At 36.1% G+C, this 19,451-nt stretch overlaps 1 protein-coding gene across 2 annotated transcripts in view; it reads right to left on the reverse strand.

Annotated features, from left to right (window-relative positions):
* GRIA2 (glutamate ionotropic receptor AMPA type subunit 2) overlaps window positions 1–19,451 on the reverse strand; it is a gene marked incomplete at its 3' end in the record, with an annotated part of 82,486 nt that overhangs the window by 22,576 nt on the left and 40,459 nt on the right. For both annotated transcript variants that reach the window (XM_083368001.1, XM_083368000.1), the window contains exons 4-6: window positions 13,950–14,146; window positions 12,229–12,282; window positions 5,853–6,014 (exon numbers count right to left, since the gene is read on the reverse strand). In XM_083368001.1, coding sequence (XP_083224127.1) covers window positions 5,853–6,014; window positions 12,229–12,282; window positions 13,950–14,146 — 413 coding nt within the window. The remainder of the gene's footprint in view (window positions 1–5,852; window positions 6,015–12,228; window positions 12,283–13,949; window positions 14,147–19,451) is intronic.

The raw sequence follows: 19,451 nt of genomic DNA on the forward strand, positions 1-19,451 counted from the left end.
TGCAAAGGCTGGTTCCCAATGACTTTTCCAATGAATCAAATACCCAAGCTATTCTTTATGCCAAAAATGCAGAATACACTCAAACGACTCTTCACTATCCAATAAGATAACAAAAATTGCATTGGTATGTGGGAATGACCTTGGGATACATGGGAAGAGACACAACTAAAGGAACAGTCAGATAAAAGGCAACTTAGCAGTCCTTCCCACAGCAGGAATGTGGGAAGGACAAGAGGCTCAGAAAAGACCCTCTTTAGTTTCTTGGCCTGTCAAGGAGATGAAGGAAGATAAATTCAGACTTGCAATGTAGGTTTACCATAATGTAGGTCTATCTATCTATCTATCTATCTATCTATCTATCTATCTATCTATCTAACTATCTATCTCTATTGTGTATGCTACTCCTCCCACCAAATGTGACTCTAGGTGACTTACAGACCTTCAATTAAAGTGCACCTATAAAACATTAAAATAATAAATAAAGATCTTAAATTTAAAAATCCAATTTAAATAAAACTACCTTGAAATAAAGCAAGGTAAAGAGGGAAGGAGTAAAGTGTGCATAGGGAGGAGGTGGGGTGTTATCTACTCTATTAGCCACCTCCAAAGTACCAGGCCCACATTGGGGCCCCAGGCTAATAGATGCACTCATTCTTCAAGGCCTTTTGGAAGGCCAAAAGGGTTGGTGTGGATCTCACATCAGGGGGCCTGATGTTCCAGAGGGAGGAGTCATGGCAAGAAAAACTCTTCTTCTGGATCTGCCAGATGAAATTTCTTAGCTGACTGGCTCCACAGCATGCCCTTTTCACCATCACCATCAGGGTGAGCTGGTTTCTCAGATAGCCTGGATCCATATCAAGAAGGAATTTAAAGGTGATAATCAACATCTTGAATTGGATCCAGAAGCAAACTGACAGCCAGTGCAGCTCATGGAACAGCGGTGTAACAGAGGCCACCCTAGGAGCTCCAAGAACTGCCCATGAAGCTGCATTCTGCACCAGCTGAAGCTTCCACTTACTCTTCAAGGGTAGCTCCCTGTAGAACATTTTCCAGTAGTCCAAGTAGTTCAAACAAGAGATGACCAGGGCTTCAGTGAATGAGTGAAGGGATTCCTGATCCAGGAAAGGGCACAACTGGCACATAATACAAAGTTTTTGCAAAGGCTCTTCTAGCCACAACTGCCACCTTCTGTCAAGCAGGAATCACAAGTCCAAGAGAGTCCCCAGACTGGACCCTGGGTCTATCTGGGGTAGTGCAACCTCCTACAGAAGTAAAGATGTTAAAGAGGTCCCAGAGCCAGAAGCTCCATGCACGCAAGGTCCCTGGTCTTACCAGGATTCAGCAAAAGCCTCTTGTCCCCCATTCAGACCACCTCCAGGCACACAAAGGACAGTGAATTAGTTCATCTGCTGTGATTCCTGCATGGCCTACCTCACAAGGTGACATAAAGCCAACATACAGATAGAGCAAGGCAAGACTTTGAAAACTGAGAAAAGTGTAAAACTGGGTCAATCCTTGGTTTTCAGCTGCAAGTTAACTATTACTAGATTAACATGAGTCACCATATGAAATGGTCCAATAAATTTGAGATCTGTTTCCTTACATAGTCACAGAGAGGGGGAATAGTAGGCTGAAACCAGATGTGATTTCCAACAGTGATGCAAGGTCTTCCTAGACATGGAAGGTAGCAGAAAAATAGTAGGATGTTGGAGCCCAATCTAAACGGTCCTGAAGAGGTTTTTGGCTTACTTGAAGCTCCTATAGATATCAGGACATTTGTTGGATTTAGAGGACTAAGGAATCCTAAGAAAAAAATTATAATGTTCACTTTGTGAGAGAAGAGTTGTACAATTGATTGGAATTCTGCCATACATATCTGGAAATGAAGTAGGGCTCCAGCACCAAACTGCTACCATTACTATTGCTATTGTGGTACAATTTTGGTTAAATGTTTGAAGCAAGAATACAAAGACACTTTTTCTGCTTTTATAGAATAGGAGAAGAAAATCAGCTGTCAAACTCCCTGGCTGAAATTGTCAGAAACTACTGAGGCACTCAGGACAGCAATATAAGAATCTTTATTGCATGCCATAGTGAAGTCACCTAAAGCAGTCAATTGCCTTCTGTCAATATGAAGACAATTCTGTTTTTTACCCAATGAAAATTAAATCTGACATTTCCCCCACTATTCTTATTAATGGACACTTTGTCTTGCAATTTTCAGGTACGATGCCAATTAGTTGTTGAATAATTAGCACTTCTGCTTTGAGAAATTCTAGTTTCTAATATAATTGCCCCCAAATGCAATACATAACAGAGCTATAGAATGTACATTCAAAGCTTTAAGGTGATTTTCTTGCAAGAAGGAATGTACATAACTGAAGCATATAAAGAGAATTTTTGGCCACTAGATTTATGAGATGGAAATTTGGATTCAGAAATACCTTCAAATTGTATATTAGCTATTTCTGGAGAATGCAATCCATTCAGAAAAGGGAATGTATAATGTCTCTGGAATTAGGACTATTCACAGTGAACATATCTTACTGTCACCCCATCTTCATCCATCTTATCTGGATTTTCAATATATCACGCTGTATTCAACCCATTCAGAGAGCCACATCATAGATTTGCATGTCATCAGAATACTGAAATATAAATTTGAGAATGTTTTTGCCTGCAGATGATTTTGTATTGCTGGATAAGAATAGAAGCAATTTGCAGTGAATGTTGGATGAGTTGAAGCAAAGATAACTTTTTAAAAACAAAAGTAATTATGAAAAGATAATGGTATGAATGATTTCAAGCTATATAAATGGTGGAAACTAAATGAAAATTTGTATACTCTGGAAAATATTTAGTAAATATCAGGAAATTGATGGATTTTAAATCATGCAAATTCTGATAGAAATATAATATTCAGTATGCTATCTATTCTAAAGAATAAATATTTGTCAAAAGAAGCAAGAAGGGCTTCTATTCTGGGCCCAATGCTCTTCAACATCTTTATCAACAATTTGGACGAGGGGATAGATGGGGAACTCATCAAATTTACAAACTACACTAAGCTGGCAGGAATAGCCAGCACTCCAGAAGAACTCCAGAAGACAGGCTTAAGATACAGGACGATCTGGACAGACTTTAACAGTAGGCACTATCTAACAAAATGAAATTCAGTGATGAAAAAAGTAAGGTTCTACATTTAGGCCAGAAAAACCAAATCTACAGGTATAGTATTTGGGGGTACCTTGCTCAATAGCAGTAACTGTGAGAGGGATCTTGGAGTCCTAGTGGACAATCACTTAAATATGAGCCAGCACTGTGCTGCAGCTGCCAAAAACGCCAACACAGTGCTAGGCTGCATTAACAGAAGGATAGAATCAAGATCACGTGAAGTATTAATACCACTTTACAATGCTTTGGTAAGGCCACACTTGGAATACTGCATCCAGTTTTGGTCACCACGATGTAAAAAAGATGTTGAGACTCTAGAAAGAGTACAGAGAAGAGCAACAAAGATCATTAGGGGACTGGATGCTAAAACATATAAGGAGCGGTTGCTGGAATTGGGTATGTCTAGTTTAATGAAAAGAAGGACGAGAGGGGACATGATAACAGTGTTCCAATATCTCAGGGATTGCCACAAAGAAGAGGGAGTCAAGCTATTTTCCAAAGCGCCTGAAGGCAGGACAAGAAGCAACAGATGGAAACTTGTCAAGGAGAGAAGCAACCTAGAACTAAGGAGAAACTTCCTGACAGTTAGAACAATTAACCAGTGGAACAACCTGCCTCTAGAAGCAGTGAATGCTCCAACACTGGAAGTTTTTAAGAAGAGACTGGACAGCCATTTGTCTGAAATGGTATACGGTTTCCTGCCTGAGCATGGGGTTGGACTAGATGACCTCCAAGGTCCCTTCCAACTTTATATTATTATTATTATTATTATTATTATTATTATTATTATTATTATTATTATTAATAATAATAATTTCTGCTACTTTTCAGTATAGAAGCAAGAGTTGGATACATTAAAAGAAATAAAAATAAATTGAGTATGGTAGGAAAAGGTTGGTAAAAAACTGTTAAAACCATGATTTAAGGTAACAAAATAAATGAATACTAGATAAACATAGATTCAGTATAAAAGTGAACCATTAGTAGAAAAGAAACATTTTCAACTGGTTTCTTATAAAAGAATGAATGAGGACCGATTCATAGAATAAATAATTGAAAGTATAACCTGTTCAGAGTCACATACAATTGGAATGGCATATAGGTCTCAGTAAATAAATGAATAAATATTGAGAAAGTTGTAGCTATAAGGAATTGAAGAGATCCTCATATACAGAAAAATGAAGTTCAAAGAACAAAAGGCAATCTTGATGGAGGCAGCTGTAAGGATAGTTTGCAAATAGAGAAAGATAACAGCATGGTTCTGCAACAAAGTAATTACATTTTATTTTCTTTAGTTTTATCTTTCTTTTTAATTGCTTTTGTTTATTATTGATTATTTTCCATTGTCCTTATATTTTTTAGAACAAATGTTTCTTTTGCTAATAATTCTTGAACAGCAGTCACAAGCTCAATTTCCTTCAGGTGCATTCTATAATCTCTCTTGGATCTATCATATTTATTTTAGGAATTTTCTCATAAACATGAACTTGGGTTCCATTTCTTTCCAGAAAAGCTATCAACACTGCAATTATTACAGAATAGGATGGATATGTTTAGAAACATTTCCCCCCATCTGTTTTCTTCTCTTGATAATATATTCATTGATCATATAGGGAATATGTCAAAATTCTCCAAATTTAATCATTTGTTGAAATGATTTAAGAGTGCCCATTCAGAGCTAGTCAATAACTAAATTGTCTCAGAACACACCACTGAGAGAGGCAATTTCTCCTGCTGTTACTTTGATCATTTATACATTTACTGAATAATGGCAAACTTGAGGCAAATATAAAATAATTTATGAGGTACATGTCATGTAATACTAATTACAAATTAGCAGGATTTTTCTACCTTTAGACAAAGTTAAGCATTAAGATAATAAGACCAAAAGGAAAGATGGAATGAGAAGTAAGAATCAAAAGTAGACAGGGCCATACTTCCCTCTCTCTCCCTCTCCCTCTCCCTCTCCCTCCCTCCCTCCCTCTCTGTCTCTCTCTCTCTCTCTCACACACACACACACACACACAGAGAGAGAGAGAGAGAGAGAGAGAGAGAGAGAGAGAGAGAGAGAGAGAGAGAGGAAGACACATATTGCTTTTGAAATCTGTCTAAAGCCCACATAAATAAGATTCAAAGAAATCTCTGAAGACCATTTATTTTTCTTTCTATAACCATGATGGATCTTTATCTCAGTGACCTTTACTGTTATTTTGATATATGGTTGTCACAGAAATGAGCACATGTACAGAAGCCATCCCAAAACTGGAGTCATCAGGTTCCCAACCTGTGGGCTGCGGCCCACTATCAGGCTGTAGCCTGCTGGCCACCAGGCCATGGAACAGGCTGGCCAGTGGGCTCACGTGTGTGCACGCACTCAACCCCAATCATGCTAGCACTGTGAAAACGGGGTGCCACACAGCAAAAACAGGGCATCGTGCGATGAAAACGGGGTATCATATGGCAAAAATGGGGCACTGCTAGTGTCGCGCATGCTTGCATTTGTATGCGTACGCATGCACGTAAAATGCTTCCCTCTCCTTTTTCCTCCGGCCCACCGAGAAAGGTTGGAGATCTCTGTTCTAAGCAATATGGTTTTGTTTAACGGTGTCTTAGAATTCATTTCTAAGTAAGCAACCATCAGTAAACACTGTTCCAGATATAAAAGGAAAATCATCTACCTTAATTGTGCTAGTGTGAGCTCCAGGATATTCTTTTTCTTCCAGGGTTGACCAGCGTTGTATAAATTTTGACACCAAAGGATCATCATAGTCCACTATTTGAAATCCTGACACATTAGCTCCTCCAAATTGTATTTTTGATAAATCTCCATCAGTAAATCCCTGGGCATGGAAAATATAAATTTCAGTTGCACAATAGTTCAATATTTTATCTCTTTTTATGGATATTTTGCATCTGTATGCAGCCTAGAATCCATAGGGCTTGTATATTTAAATTAAATAAAAAGAGAATACAAAATATAAATTTTGGTCATGCACTTTAACCAGAGCTCCTACAATCTATCAGCTAGAAAGATTTTTAGGCCCTGTATTTTGATGTAGATCTTCCAAGTGATATAGACTAAATATAGGGAATTCTCATATTATGATCATAATTGGGACTGTAAATTCCATTGTTAAGCAATGTTGCCATTAAATGAGTCACACCAGATTTTTGTGACCTTTTTTGCTGTAGTCATTAAAAAAATCCAGCTTTCCCCATTGACTTTGTTTGTCAGAAGCTTGATAATGGATATTATGTAACTGGTTGCCAAGCATTGAAACCTTAATCATGTGAACCTGGGGACACACCAACAGGCATAAGTCACCATTGTAATTTTGAATAATCATAAAAAAATGGTCATAAATTTACAACCACCTGTACTCCAAAATTTCAAATCTGGAATTTAAACTCTACTTTTTCCATAGGCTTTGTTATAAATACACACACACATACATGGGCACAAACACACACACATACACTTGCATATTGGTGTATTGTATAAGAATTAATTTTACTTCTTCATTGTAGATGAGAGTACTTTCATATTTTTAAAAACTTTTCTCAGATAAGCAGCCTTATACACTTTACAATGTTGTGATACTTTGTGTGTTAGTTTGGACAGCCTCAAAAGTAAGTTTTTACAGAAGGAAGGCAAAGAGAGGACAAATGACAGAGCATTGCAATATTGTAATACAAATTCATGTACTTAAGTGTGATGTCACGATGCGGGCATGAAAGGACAGAATTTGCATTGTGACATCTTGATGCTACATAGAATCTTTAACACAGCATGGACACAACTAACTGCACCTCCCAATTGGCAACAAGTAAAGAAGGCGACGAAATGAAAATACATGCAGTATCAAGGCATCTCACTCTTGAGACAGGTAGAGAAAAAGTACACCAAAATGATAGAAACAAGATTAAGACCAGTTATAGAACCACAACTAGCAGAAGAGCAGATGGGTTTTATAAAAAATAGAAACTGCACAGATGCAATTTTTGTGTTTAAACAACTAATAGAAAAGATCATGGAATACAGTAAGAATCTCATTGTCACATTTGTAGCTTGAGAAAAAGCATTTAATAGAGTTGATAAGAAATTATTATAGCAAACGTTGATCCCATCCAGAGTACGTGAACATCTTATTAGGGTATGAAAAACTTATAGAGTGATTGCAGAGGTGTAGTCAAAACAAACCAAGGAACATCAGAATCCTTCATAGTAACATATAGAATAAAACAGGGATGTGTACTACAGTATCATCATTATTATTTATCACCTACATTGACAGCATAAGCAAAGAAGCCAGACCCAAGAATGGAAATAATATCAACTACTCTTTGCAGATAATCAGGCAAGTACAGCTAAGAAGCTGCAATAATATCTTATGGCCATGAATGCAAGAAAAATAATATGAGAATCAGAAAAAGAGAAAACAGAAGTAATGGCAATTGGAAGAAAAAAGCATACCCTAAACACAGCAATAAAAGGAATAAGCATAAGACAAGTATCAAAGTTCAACAACATTCACCAAAGATGGTAAAAGGGATGAAGATATTAACATAAGATGCAGTAAGGCAAATCAAGTATTAGGACAGCTTCCTCCACTCCTACAACATAAGGCAGTATGATCAGCACAAAGAAGCATCTCATTCAAAACATACTTAACACCTTATGTTACCAGTGCCAAACATGGACATTTACAATAGAACATAAACAAAAGTTAGTCATCATGGAAATGTGATGTTTGAGGAAAGCAGCTGGAGTGACCAGAAGAGATAAAATCAGAAATGAGACCATAAGAGAAAGAATTGGCATAGAACCAATATTAAATTACATTCAGAAACAGAAAATAAAGTGGTTTGCTAATCTGGAGAGGATGTTGTGAGATTTCATACCATACAAGCACATACAAAAAGAGGAGAAGGTCAAAGAGCACAAGCCAACATCAAAGATATACTACAACAACATCAATTAACAAGGCTCAAGAAATAGAAAGAAAACTGAATTATATGAAGCAAAGACATTTTGAGTTTGCAAATAAACCAGGAAGATGGTTGGCATTTAAACTAAGAAAGGAAAGGGGAAAGAGAATGATTGAGAAAATCTGTGAAAGCAACAATGTAATAACAGACAATGAGGCTATTAAAAAGTCTTTTCATTATTTCTATTTCAATTTGTATAAAAAGCAGGAGTTAGATATGTCTAAAATAGACAAATATTTGTTAAGACAATGGTTGCCTAAATTTTCATAAACTCAGAGATAACTTATGAATGACCCAGTAACTATCTTTGAAATATCAGAAGCTATTAAAAATGAAATCAGGTAAAGCTCCAGATCCAATAGGCCTTACAAGCCAATATTATAAATGCTTCAAAGAGGAACTTCTTCAGCCACTAGAGGATATAATGAATGATATATTATGAGGGGAAAGATACTTCAAACATGGAAAGAAGCCAATTTTGTGTTATTACTGAAGGAAGGTCAAGATGCTACAAAGGTAAAGAATTACAGACCAATTTCATTATTAAAGAAGGACTATAAACTGTTTGCCACAGTTTTGGCAGAAAGATTAAAAATGATTTTACAGATATATATCCATGAAGACCAATCTGGCTTTCTGCCAAAAAGACAGTTAAGGTATAATGTGAGGACTGTTTTGAATATTATTGAATATTTACAATATCATAATGAGAAATAGGCAGCTCTAATATTCTTAGATGCAGAAAAGTCCTTTAACAATCTAAATAGGGCTTTTATGCTTAAAGTGCTGGAAGAAATGGACTTTGGAGAAAACTTTATCCAAGGGATCAAAGCTGTTTCTATGTCGCAGCAAGCAAAAATAGTTATTAACGGTGGTTTAATTAATTCATGTGAAATTCAAAAGAGTACAATACAAGAATGTCCCTTGTCTCCTTTGTTATTTATTTTGGTGTTGGAAGTTTTGAACAGAGATATCTGGCAAGACGAAAAAATAACAGGTATAAGTATCAAGAAGGAAGTTTATAAATTAAGGGGATTTGCTGATGATTTGGTTATAATCTTCCAAGATCTAAATATAATATAGAATATTTAACGAGGAAATTAAATGAGTTAGGGGCTTAACGGGTTTTAAAAATAAACCAACAGAAAACAACAATGCTGATTAAGAATATGACCTCACAGGACGGTGATATATTGGCTACAAAGTCTGGTTTTAAGGTTGAGAAAAAGGTGAAATATTTGGGGATTATACTGACAAACACAAATATGCAACTGTTTCAAAATAATTATGTGCCTCTCTGAATGATATTAAAAAGGACTTATTAAAATGGGATAAACTGTATTTATCACTATTGGGTAGAATTTCTTTAATTAAGATGAATGTCTTACCAAAGATGCTTTTCTGTTTCAGACGTTACTAATACTTGTAACTGATACTCTCTTTAAACAATGGCAGAGGGATATTTCGAAGTTTATATGGCAAGGGAAAAGAAAAAAACAAGAATTAGATATAAACTACTGAAAGAAGTTAAGGAAACAGGGGTTGGGTTTACCAGATTTGAAACTGTATTTCAGTGCTTGCTGTTTGCCCTGGCTAAAAGAGTGGGTGACCCTCCAGAATAAAGAGGCTACTTGATTTAGAAGGTCATGAACTAAGATTTGGATGACATGGTTATTTATGGTATAACAAGGGTAAAGTAAATGTTGATTTTAACAATCACTTTGTTAGACGTACCATTCCAAGAGTTTGGAATAAATATAAAATAAGGTTTTCTACAAGGATGCCCATGTTGGTGTCCCCCCAGAAAGTTTTTTTAAAGGAAAGAAATGGTGGTGAAGTTGGACTGGTGGACTTATGGTAAAATAATATATTTTAATGTTGATGATCCTAGAATTAGGGCTAGAATTAGGACATATCTGCCACTGGTTTACATATTTACAACTGAAAAAAAGATTTAAATTAGACAAAAAGACCTATGAGTTTGATTCTGTTGGAAATGAATTGAAAATCCTAATGAGGAACATATCATTGCTAAGGTCTATAAAATGTCATTGAATCTGAATTTGGAAAGTGAATATGTAAAGCATTGTATGATTCAGTGGACAAGGAACTTTGGATACAATGCAAAGCTTGAACAATGGTAGAATATCTGGATGAAAGGTTTAAAATTTACATTAAAATACAATTAAAATGAAATTTTTTATAAGATAATGTATCATTGGTATTTAACACCAGATAAGTTATCAAGAATGTATAAAGGTATTTCAAATGAATGCTGGAAATGCAAATATAAAGAATTGACTTTTTATCATTTATGATGGATATGTGATAAAACAAAGAAATACTGGAGTAGGATTCATATTTTAAGACAAATGATTCTTAAAGTGAATATAAAGATAAAACCAGACTTTTCTTTTGGGTTTAATGGAAAAAGACTTGGAAAAAAAAATGGAACTTGATGTTATATATGTTGACGGCAGCAATATTACTCTGTGCACAGAAATGTAAGGATACTTCAGTCCCCACAATGGATGATGGAGTTAGCTGATGGAGTTAGCAGAGATGGCTAAGTTGACTGCTTTGATAAAAGAAAAAAACACACATACTTTTTTTTCTACTTGGAAACCACTTCTGGACTTTGTGCTTGAGGTGGAAAAAAATGAAACTTTGATTTTGGGTTTTACTGATTAGATAGATCTGTTATTATAGAAATAGCTAGTTTATACTAATACGTAAAAGTAAAAAAATGATGTTACTTTTTATTCTACTGCACCAAAGGGAGGTCGGAAGTCAATGCCTTTTCTTTCTTTTTCCTTTCTTCTCTACATTTTTCTCTTCCCTTTTCCCTCCTCTATTTTTATTATTATTTGCTTTTCTATTTTTGTATTTTATATTATAAACTAATAAAAAGAAAAAAAGAAGGGTTGAGGCCGCCAGAAAAGCAACTTGCATCTCCCTCGACATTTGAAGCAGTAAAGGGGGAAGTAGAGAAGAAGACATTACAATGTACATGCCATAATGTACATTCCTAACATACTGGTTAGGAATGGACCTTAATGTGTGTTAAAAAAGATTTGGGTGCTTGGCGACCACTGTACATTTATGACGGTTGCACTGTCCTGTGGCCACGTGATCACCATTTGTAACCTTCCCATCTGACTTCCAACAAGCAAAGTCAATGGGAGGGTTGCACATTGTAGTCACTTGATGTTTCACTTAACAACCATGATGATTTACTTAACACTTGCATCAAAAAAGGTAATAAAATAAGGTGCAGTCATGTGATGCCTCACTTAACAACCACACCGCTTAATAATGAATTTTCCAGTTCTTAGTTTGTCATAAATGACAAACTGTATCAATAATATGGTGCCATTTGTTGTCTTGGCTTATTAGCCACAATTTGAATTAATCAGGATTTATATATAAAGCATGCTTGTTGCTTAAATAAATGGTTTTGTTCTATTGTTTATATCAGAAGAAAAAGGAAGATACTGTCTCTAAATACTGTATACTATGATCAAATTTCTGAAAACTGTTTCAATGTTTTTTTCTTTCAGGTACACCATAATTTAAATTTTTACATAGAATGTTATTTAATTTGAAACAATGTTTTCTATTATTACTCAGATAATATTCCTATCATCAACACATTTTATCATACAGTTTGTAATATTAACAGCCAACTCATAAAACAGCTAAATACACACAAACACACATCCCTGCAGACAACACAATGTGTATATATCTTATTTGAGGCCAACAAAAAATTGGTTTATTCCCTATTTTCTCATGTATGGTAATCAAATGGAGGATAGTAACAATATAGAGCTACAGTGAATGGCAGCTAAGCATAGTTGTATAATCAAAGGTAGGAGGATATAATCAGAACCAAAAAAAGCTGATAATTTTATATGATAATGCAAGAATAAATACTTCCAATATTCTTTGAGTTTTTTCAGAGAACAGCAGAACTTTCATTAAATATTGCATACAAAATCATGCATAAAATATATTTTAACCTTGGAAATATTACATGTTCAGGCAAGTATTAAACTAACTTACCAAATTTGCAATGATGTAGTGATATCCTTTTACATGTTTACCAATTGTAATAACCTAGAAGGGAATCAAATAACTGATTTGCTTCGGGAAAAGTTACTGAGACAATAAAACATATTTCACAAATTACAATAACTGAATGATTATATTGAAAAAATAAGTGGCAATATACCTTACTTTATGCTGATGAATTCATTGTAGGTTAAAATATGGATTTTATTTTTAATTGTCATGAAAATGGCTTTCAGTCCAAAAGCTCTAAAATATTCATTTTTATATTCATTTTCATTCTCAAAGCTTGCCAACAATAAACTAGCATGCTCCATTCTCCTCCCACTGAGCAAGAAGATAGCAATATTTTTACCAACAACAGAATTTTAGACCCTATTGCCTGTGCATGTGATGCTTTTAAGATTGTTTTAGTCAACACTATGTGGTTTAATGTTTTGATTTTTTTAAAACGGTATTTTTGTACACTGTCCGCTAGAGTTGGACAGGTATAATAAATGTGAGTAAATAAAATAAAATAAAACTGCCTCTTTCCCTATGTTGAGTGGTGAGACAACCTTTAGATCCCATGACTAGCTGAGATAACTACATAGAACTATGGAAGATGCACAGCTGTCTATTGGGTGACAAAGTAACTCTGCAGCTTCTGACTGCTGGCCTAGCATACATGGTGCTATTTAAATACAAGACATAGGACAGTCATTTCTATATTCTAAATATGTCCGAACATATTTATTTAATGGACAACTAAAAACACAATGGAGCTAAAGCTGTTAAAAGTAGCTGGAAATCAATGGAACCTTGGCAATTCCCTTGGTATTGTCTATTGCTGCCCAGAGTCCATTAGAGTTGGGAAGCTAATAAATTTGAATAAATAAATGTGCACTTTGTGTGCAAACAAAAATGCTATCCATTTTACTAGGCATACTCCAGATCCAAGTTCATTAATGCAACATTTTCACATGGTTTATCTGTAATTGTTTTAACAGTTCTATTTGATGGAGCAGAAATAACCCTATTGTTAGATAGCAAATACAAATAGTCCTTGTTGAGCAACCGCAATTAGTTCCAGTGAAATGATTGCTAAGTGTCCTGGTCACTAAGTAAACAGAGAGAGAAAGAAAAAGAAAAAGAAAGAGAAAGAGAGGTAGAGGGAGGGAGGGAGGGAGGGAGGGAGGGAGGGAGGGAGAGAGAGAGAGAGAGAGAGGCTGTAAAGACCACTGGTTACTGCTGCCTCACTCAGACAAAATTATCTCATGCAGCAACACCAGTATTACTCTCACTCCAGCATGCATTGTTCTCAGCTGCAGAAATATGGATATAAGTGTGCACACTGATTGCTAAACAAGGATTGTAATGTTTAGCAACTATCTGTAACGTTGACATTTCAAATAATAGTTTACCAATCAAGGGACATGAATACCCAAAGCCAGACAAATTAATTTCTCTCTTCAAGGTACTAATTGAACTGTAATAACTTATATAACAGTTTGCTGTCCATTTATTTATCTAATACTACATTATCACTCTAGTAATAGGACTGGTATTGTAATACAATAGCACAGTTAATATATACTGGTTACCACATAAATAGAGAAATGATAATAAATATAATAATTTGTTTACCAATGCTACTAAATAAGCACATAATGTTGACTACTGACAATAATTCACAGTTACTTTCTAAGATATTGAAAAAAGAAAGAGTAGCAAACCTGATCTACAATGTCATTGACCTTATCCCGTTCACAGTCAAGAATTACTCGTCTTTCCTTTTTTATCTCCAAATCTTGAAACAATGAACGATATGTTTCATCTTTTCTATCATTGTTAATATTCCCCACATTTATAGCAGTCACTTGCCATTTCTTTTCAGCTGCAGTGTCTAGTACAGCTTGTAATGTTGACAGTCCTGGTGATACAGAAAAAATCAGTATTGACTTGAACGTACATAATCTGAAATGTGTATATATCTATATATATTAGAATAACCCTTCACCCTATGTAAATTCTTTTTTTTTTCTAAAAAAAAAGAGGTGAAGTCATGACCATTAATTATTTGGACCTCTAATGATTTCTGTGCAAGGATGTAACAACTCCTTAACTACATCCATTTGTTTTCATTAGTGGTTCCTTTTGGAATAGATATTACTATTTTGGGAAAGAATTTTTTTTGCAATTGGAAAGAGGAAATAATATGATAAATCAATAACTAAATGCCTTTGAATTGTTTGTTTTTCCTGTGTGCTGGGAATGCAAGAAATAAAGCTCTTCTCTAATGGAGGCCAATACTGCATGTACACCTCTTATTTATCAGATTTGTATACAGCAAAATTCAGAATAGATTCACATGGGACACTTCAAAAATACAAGAAAAACAATACAAATTCAAATGCTGATAGTAAAGATCAATATAAAATTAAATAGAATAAAATAATACAAGCAAACAAAACAATAGATGACATTAATCAACTGATTCCAAATATCTTCTGAAAAAACTTTTTCTTCATCTGTTTCTGGAAGGTAACATATGTGCTGGCCTAACCCAGAGGTTCCCAACCGGGGGTGCGAGAAGATATTCCAGGGTGTCCGAAAACTTGGGTTTTCAAAGTTATAATATATGTGCATAATTCCTTGTCATTATTTTGAACTTTTGTAAGGGGTGCAAGAATATCTCAGAAGTGTTCTAGGGGTGCAGGATATAGAAAAGGTTAGGAGCTGCTGGTCTAACCAATCTTTGAGCGGAAGATTGTTTCACAACATAGGCAACAGAATTAAGAAGCAGCATCTGTGTGTCTTCTGCCTCCTTCATCTCACAAAAGTGGGGATCCCAAAAGAGATCCACCTAGGATTCTTTTGTTGGAGAGGTGAGATTTCTATTGGAGGAGGTGGCCTTCTAAGCATCAAGTCCTAAAGGGATTTTGGTAATCAGTACAAGGCTTAATGTTTAGTGTGCCCTTAGTGATGAATGCTCCCCCAATACATGTTGCATTCTGCTTCCAGGTAGTTTTCAAGGGAACTCCCTTGTCATATAATAATTGCAATAGCTCATTAGTGATAAAGGTGTGTCTTACTACTATGAGGTACTACTGCTCCATGTACATTTGTGCAAGAAATGCACAACTGGCATCCATCCTGACCATAGTTTCCATCAGCCCATCCATCAGTAACTCCCAAATGATCTGGACCCTTAAAGATAATGCCTCCCTTTTGAGAGATTTATTTGGTAGTGATAGAGAAATGCTAGAAACAAACAAAAAGCCCAACTTGCTTAGTTTCAACTTCAGTTTCTTTCATCCCATATAGATCCCAACATATTCAGACAATGGAACGTGACTTCAACATTCCCAGATGGGCTGGAATGGCATTACAGCTAGTCTTTGACTTAGGACCACAACTGAGCCCAAGATTTCTGTTGCTAACTGAGACATTTGTTAAGTGAGTTTTGCCGCATTTTATGACCTTTCTGTTCTGTACCAGCCTGCTACTGGCCCTGCAGAAAAGGCAGGGACAACCCCTTTTACAAGAAGGCAAGAGGCTGGAATTAAGCCTGCCACATTTATTGATACAAAAACAAACGGAACAAGACACGAACCAAGAAACAGGAGCTTTTCAAGCGGTTGCCTTCAGCAAACCAGCCCTCCCACGCATTCCCCTTTTATACAGTTCAGGGCATGGCTTCTCTCTGCCTCCTTACGAGGTGCCCCATTGCCTTCCTGTTTACTCCTGATTGACTGCCTCCTGCGTCGGGCGTCCTTGAACAGGGCCAGCTGTGGGTCATCTTCATCCATGCTGTCAGGCTCACACAGCTGGGTCTCCGTTGTGACCAGGTGGGAGGGGCCTGGCTGAGGGCTCTCATCAGCAAGATCTTCAACCCCCTCAGCAAGCTCTTCAACACCCCCCTCCTCCTCTGAGTCATCCGACCCAACTGCTGAACCCACAGGCTGACCCTGAATCACAACACTTTCTTGCCACAGTTGTTACGTGAAACACTGCAGTTGTTAATTCAATAACACGGTTGTTAGGTGAATCTGGCTTCCCTGTTGACTTTGTCAGAAAAGGGATCACATGACCCCAGGGCACTGCAACTGTCATAAATATGAGCCGGTTGCCAAGTGGCCATATTTAGATCATGTTACCATGGGGATGCTGCAATGGTTGTAAGTGTGAAAAATAGTCATAAGTCTCTTTTTTCAGTGCCTTTGTAATTTTGAATAGTCGTTAAATAATAGTTGTAAGTCGAGGACTACCTGTATTCAACTGTGTATTATCTATATACTAATGATATATCATAAATAAATGACCTGGAAGCTTCATATAAATGTTAACAAGCAGGGTGGAAAGGACTGAACTTGATACGTATGGCCACTGAGCAGACTTTTTCTCCTTCACTTCTACCCGCTGTAATGGATACTGAGACAAGAACAGAACCACTGAAGAACAATGTCTCCAATTTCCAACTCTCAAGTCCAAAAGACTAATACTCTCAAAAGCCACCAAGAAATCTTACTCCAATCCAGGCAATAACAAAAATAGTCAGTTGTTATCTGACAAAGTAGTTTGTATTATTATAATGCTCAGGATTAAATACTGACCAAAAAAAGTCCAGATAATCCAATTCCTCTAGTCAGGGTTTCCCAACCCCTGGTCTGTGGACCAGTACCGAGCCATGGCATGCCAGCAACTGGCCCGCACAAACAAGCAAAGCCCCACCCACGAGATGCAGGCAGCACACAAAACCATGCACACTCTGGTCCATGGAAAAACCTTTCTCCACAGAACCGGTCCCTGGTGCCCAAAATGTTTGTGGACCTCTGCTCTAGGTTGCTTTGAAGCTAATTCCCCACCAACCTCTCAACAACTTTCCCCAAAAGGAGAGGATGGAGATCAGACAATAGATGTCAAGAAGTGCAAGATTCAAAACAGCCTCTTTTGAAGGAAACACATTAAGTCTTTTCCAGGACCGCAAGCAACACCCTCTCCTTCAAAGAGGCATTGATCACCTTCCATATCCAGTTAGTTATGCTTTTTCCACTCACTTCTCACCAGAACATATAGCAAAAATAATACTTGAAAGCACTCTAATCATACTATTCCTATAAAGACAACATACCTAACATTTTAAAGGAAAGTTAATGAAAATCCAGTTTCAGAAACTGAAACTTTGGAAAGCCATTGACAGTGCAGTCAATAGAAAGCCAAATTGTTGAATGATCTAACTCAATTTATGATGGTTGTTATTTTGTTTTTGATTGCCATCTACATAGTTACATAAAAGGAACAGATTAATTTTGATTTTCTGGCTCAGAGCCACTTTTTGTTAGAAGGGCAGCTTTACAAAATTGATTAATAAATAAAATAAAATTTAGTACAAGGTCCTTTATGCTGTCCCTTGATATCTTATTCTAGTATTCAGAGGATTACATGGCACTATCCACTACACAACTGGTTACTTCAGAGTACAGAAAACTGTTTGCTAATGTATTTTTTTTATTGAAAAGTTTTAACATACAATTTTCCTTTAAAACCCCCCTCCCCCTCCCTTCTCCCCCCCTACCTCTCCCCCCTCCTCCCCTCCCCCCCGACTTCCCAGAGCTAAATACAAGGTATATATATAAAAAGCAATCATAAACAATCATATACTAACAACTATAAACTCTAAAATCCATCACTCTCTAGCTTATATAGGATAAAACAAGCCTTAGTAATATTAAATATATATAAAGAAACTAAAAGAAAAAAAGAAAAAAAAAGAAAGAAGACTTATTCAAATGCTACATAAAACTTCTTAACCCTATACTTGTTCTGGATAAACTCAATCCATTTTCTCCATTCCATAATATAGCGTTCTTGCGAGTGATCTTTCAAATAGGCCGAAATCTTCGCCATCTCAGCCAGGTCGGAAACCTTTAAAGTCCACTCTTCTATGGTCGGCAGTTCCTCTTTCTTCCAATACTGACCTATCAAAAGTCTTGCTGCCGTAATTAAATGCAACATCAGCTTGGTGTCCACAACTGTAACATCTGTAATTATTCCCAACAAAAAAAGTTGCGGACAAAACTTTATCCTCTGTTTAAAGATCTTCTGCATGTTCCACCAGACTTTTATCCAAAAAGCCTTAACCTTTTTACATGTCCACCATATGTGAAAATATGTTGCATCTTCATCACCGCACCTCCAACATTTAGGCTGATAATTTGGATACATACTTGCAAGCTTTTTAGGATCTAAATGCCATCTGTAAAACATTTTGTAAAAATTCTCTCTTAGATTTTGAGCTTGTGTAAATTTTACGTTCCTCACCCAAATCTTTTCCCACGTATCCATTGTGATAACTTCCTGGATGTTTTGGGCCCATTTTATCATACAATCCTTAACAAGCTCTGTTTCTGAGTCAATCTCTATCAATGCAAGATATATCCGTTTGATATGTGCTGGACCCTGATTTCTAATTTGCTTTATCAAATTTTCATCAGTCATTGTAAAACCATTTTTCTGGTCTTCTTTCCACCTGGCCCGTAACTGAGTATATTGAAACCAGTTTTGAACAACCTTCTCTTCTCGCAAGAGGCTATATGATTTCAAACACCAGACATTTCTTTCCAAACTTAGGATCTCCTTGTACGTAGTCACATCATGTTTGAAACCAGCATGTATATTTTCTATTGCATGTTTTGGAATTGCCCACAGTGGTATCTTGCAATCTAACTTATGTCTATACTTCTTCCAAACTCTCAGCAATGCCTGTCTTAAAATATGCACTCTAAACACATTGTCTACCTTCTTATCATACAACAAATATGCATGCCAGCCAAACAACAAATCATGGCCCTCAAGATTTAATAATCTCTCTTGTGTCAAATTAATCCAATCACTTATTCCTACTAATGCAGCAGCTTCATAATATAGTTTAAAATTGGGCATTTTAAGGCCACCTCTCTCACGAGTATCCTGCATAATCTTAAGTTTAACTCGTGGCTTTTTCCCTGCCCACACAAATTTATTGATACCTCGCTGCCATTCCTCCAAATTAGAGTCTTTCTTAAGAATAGGTATCATTTGAAATAAAAATAAAAATTTAGGCAGGACATTCATTTTCACTGCTGCAATCCGTCCCAACAAAGACAATTGCAATTTTTCCCAACTCTCCAATTCTTTTTGAATTTTCCCCCATAGTTTTTCATAATTATTTTTATATAACTTTGTATTAGAGGGCG

This window comes from Vipera ursinii (assembly GCF_947247035.1).
Source record: "Vipera ursinii genome assembly, chromosome: 7".
NCBI classification, from domain to species: Eukaryota; Metazoa; Chordata; class Lepidosauria; order Squamata; family Viperidae; genus Vipera; species Vipera ursinii.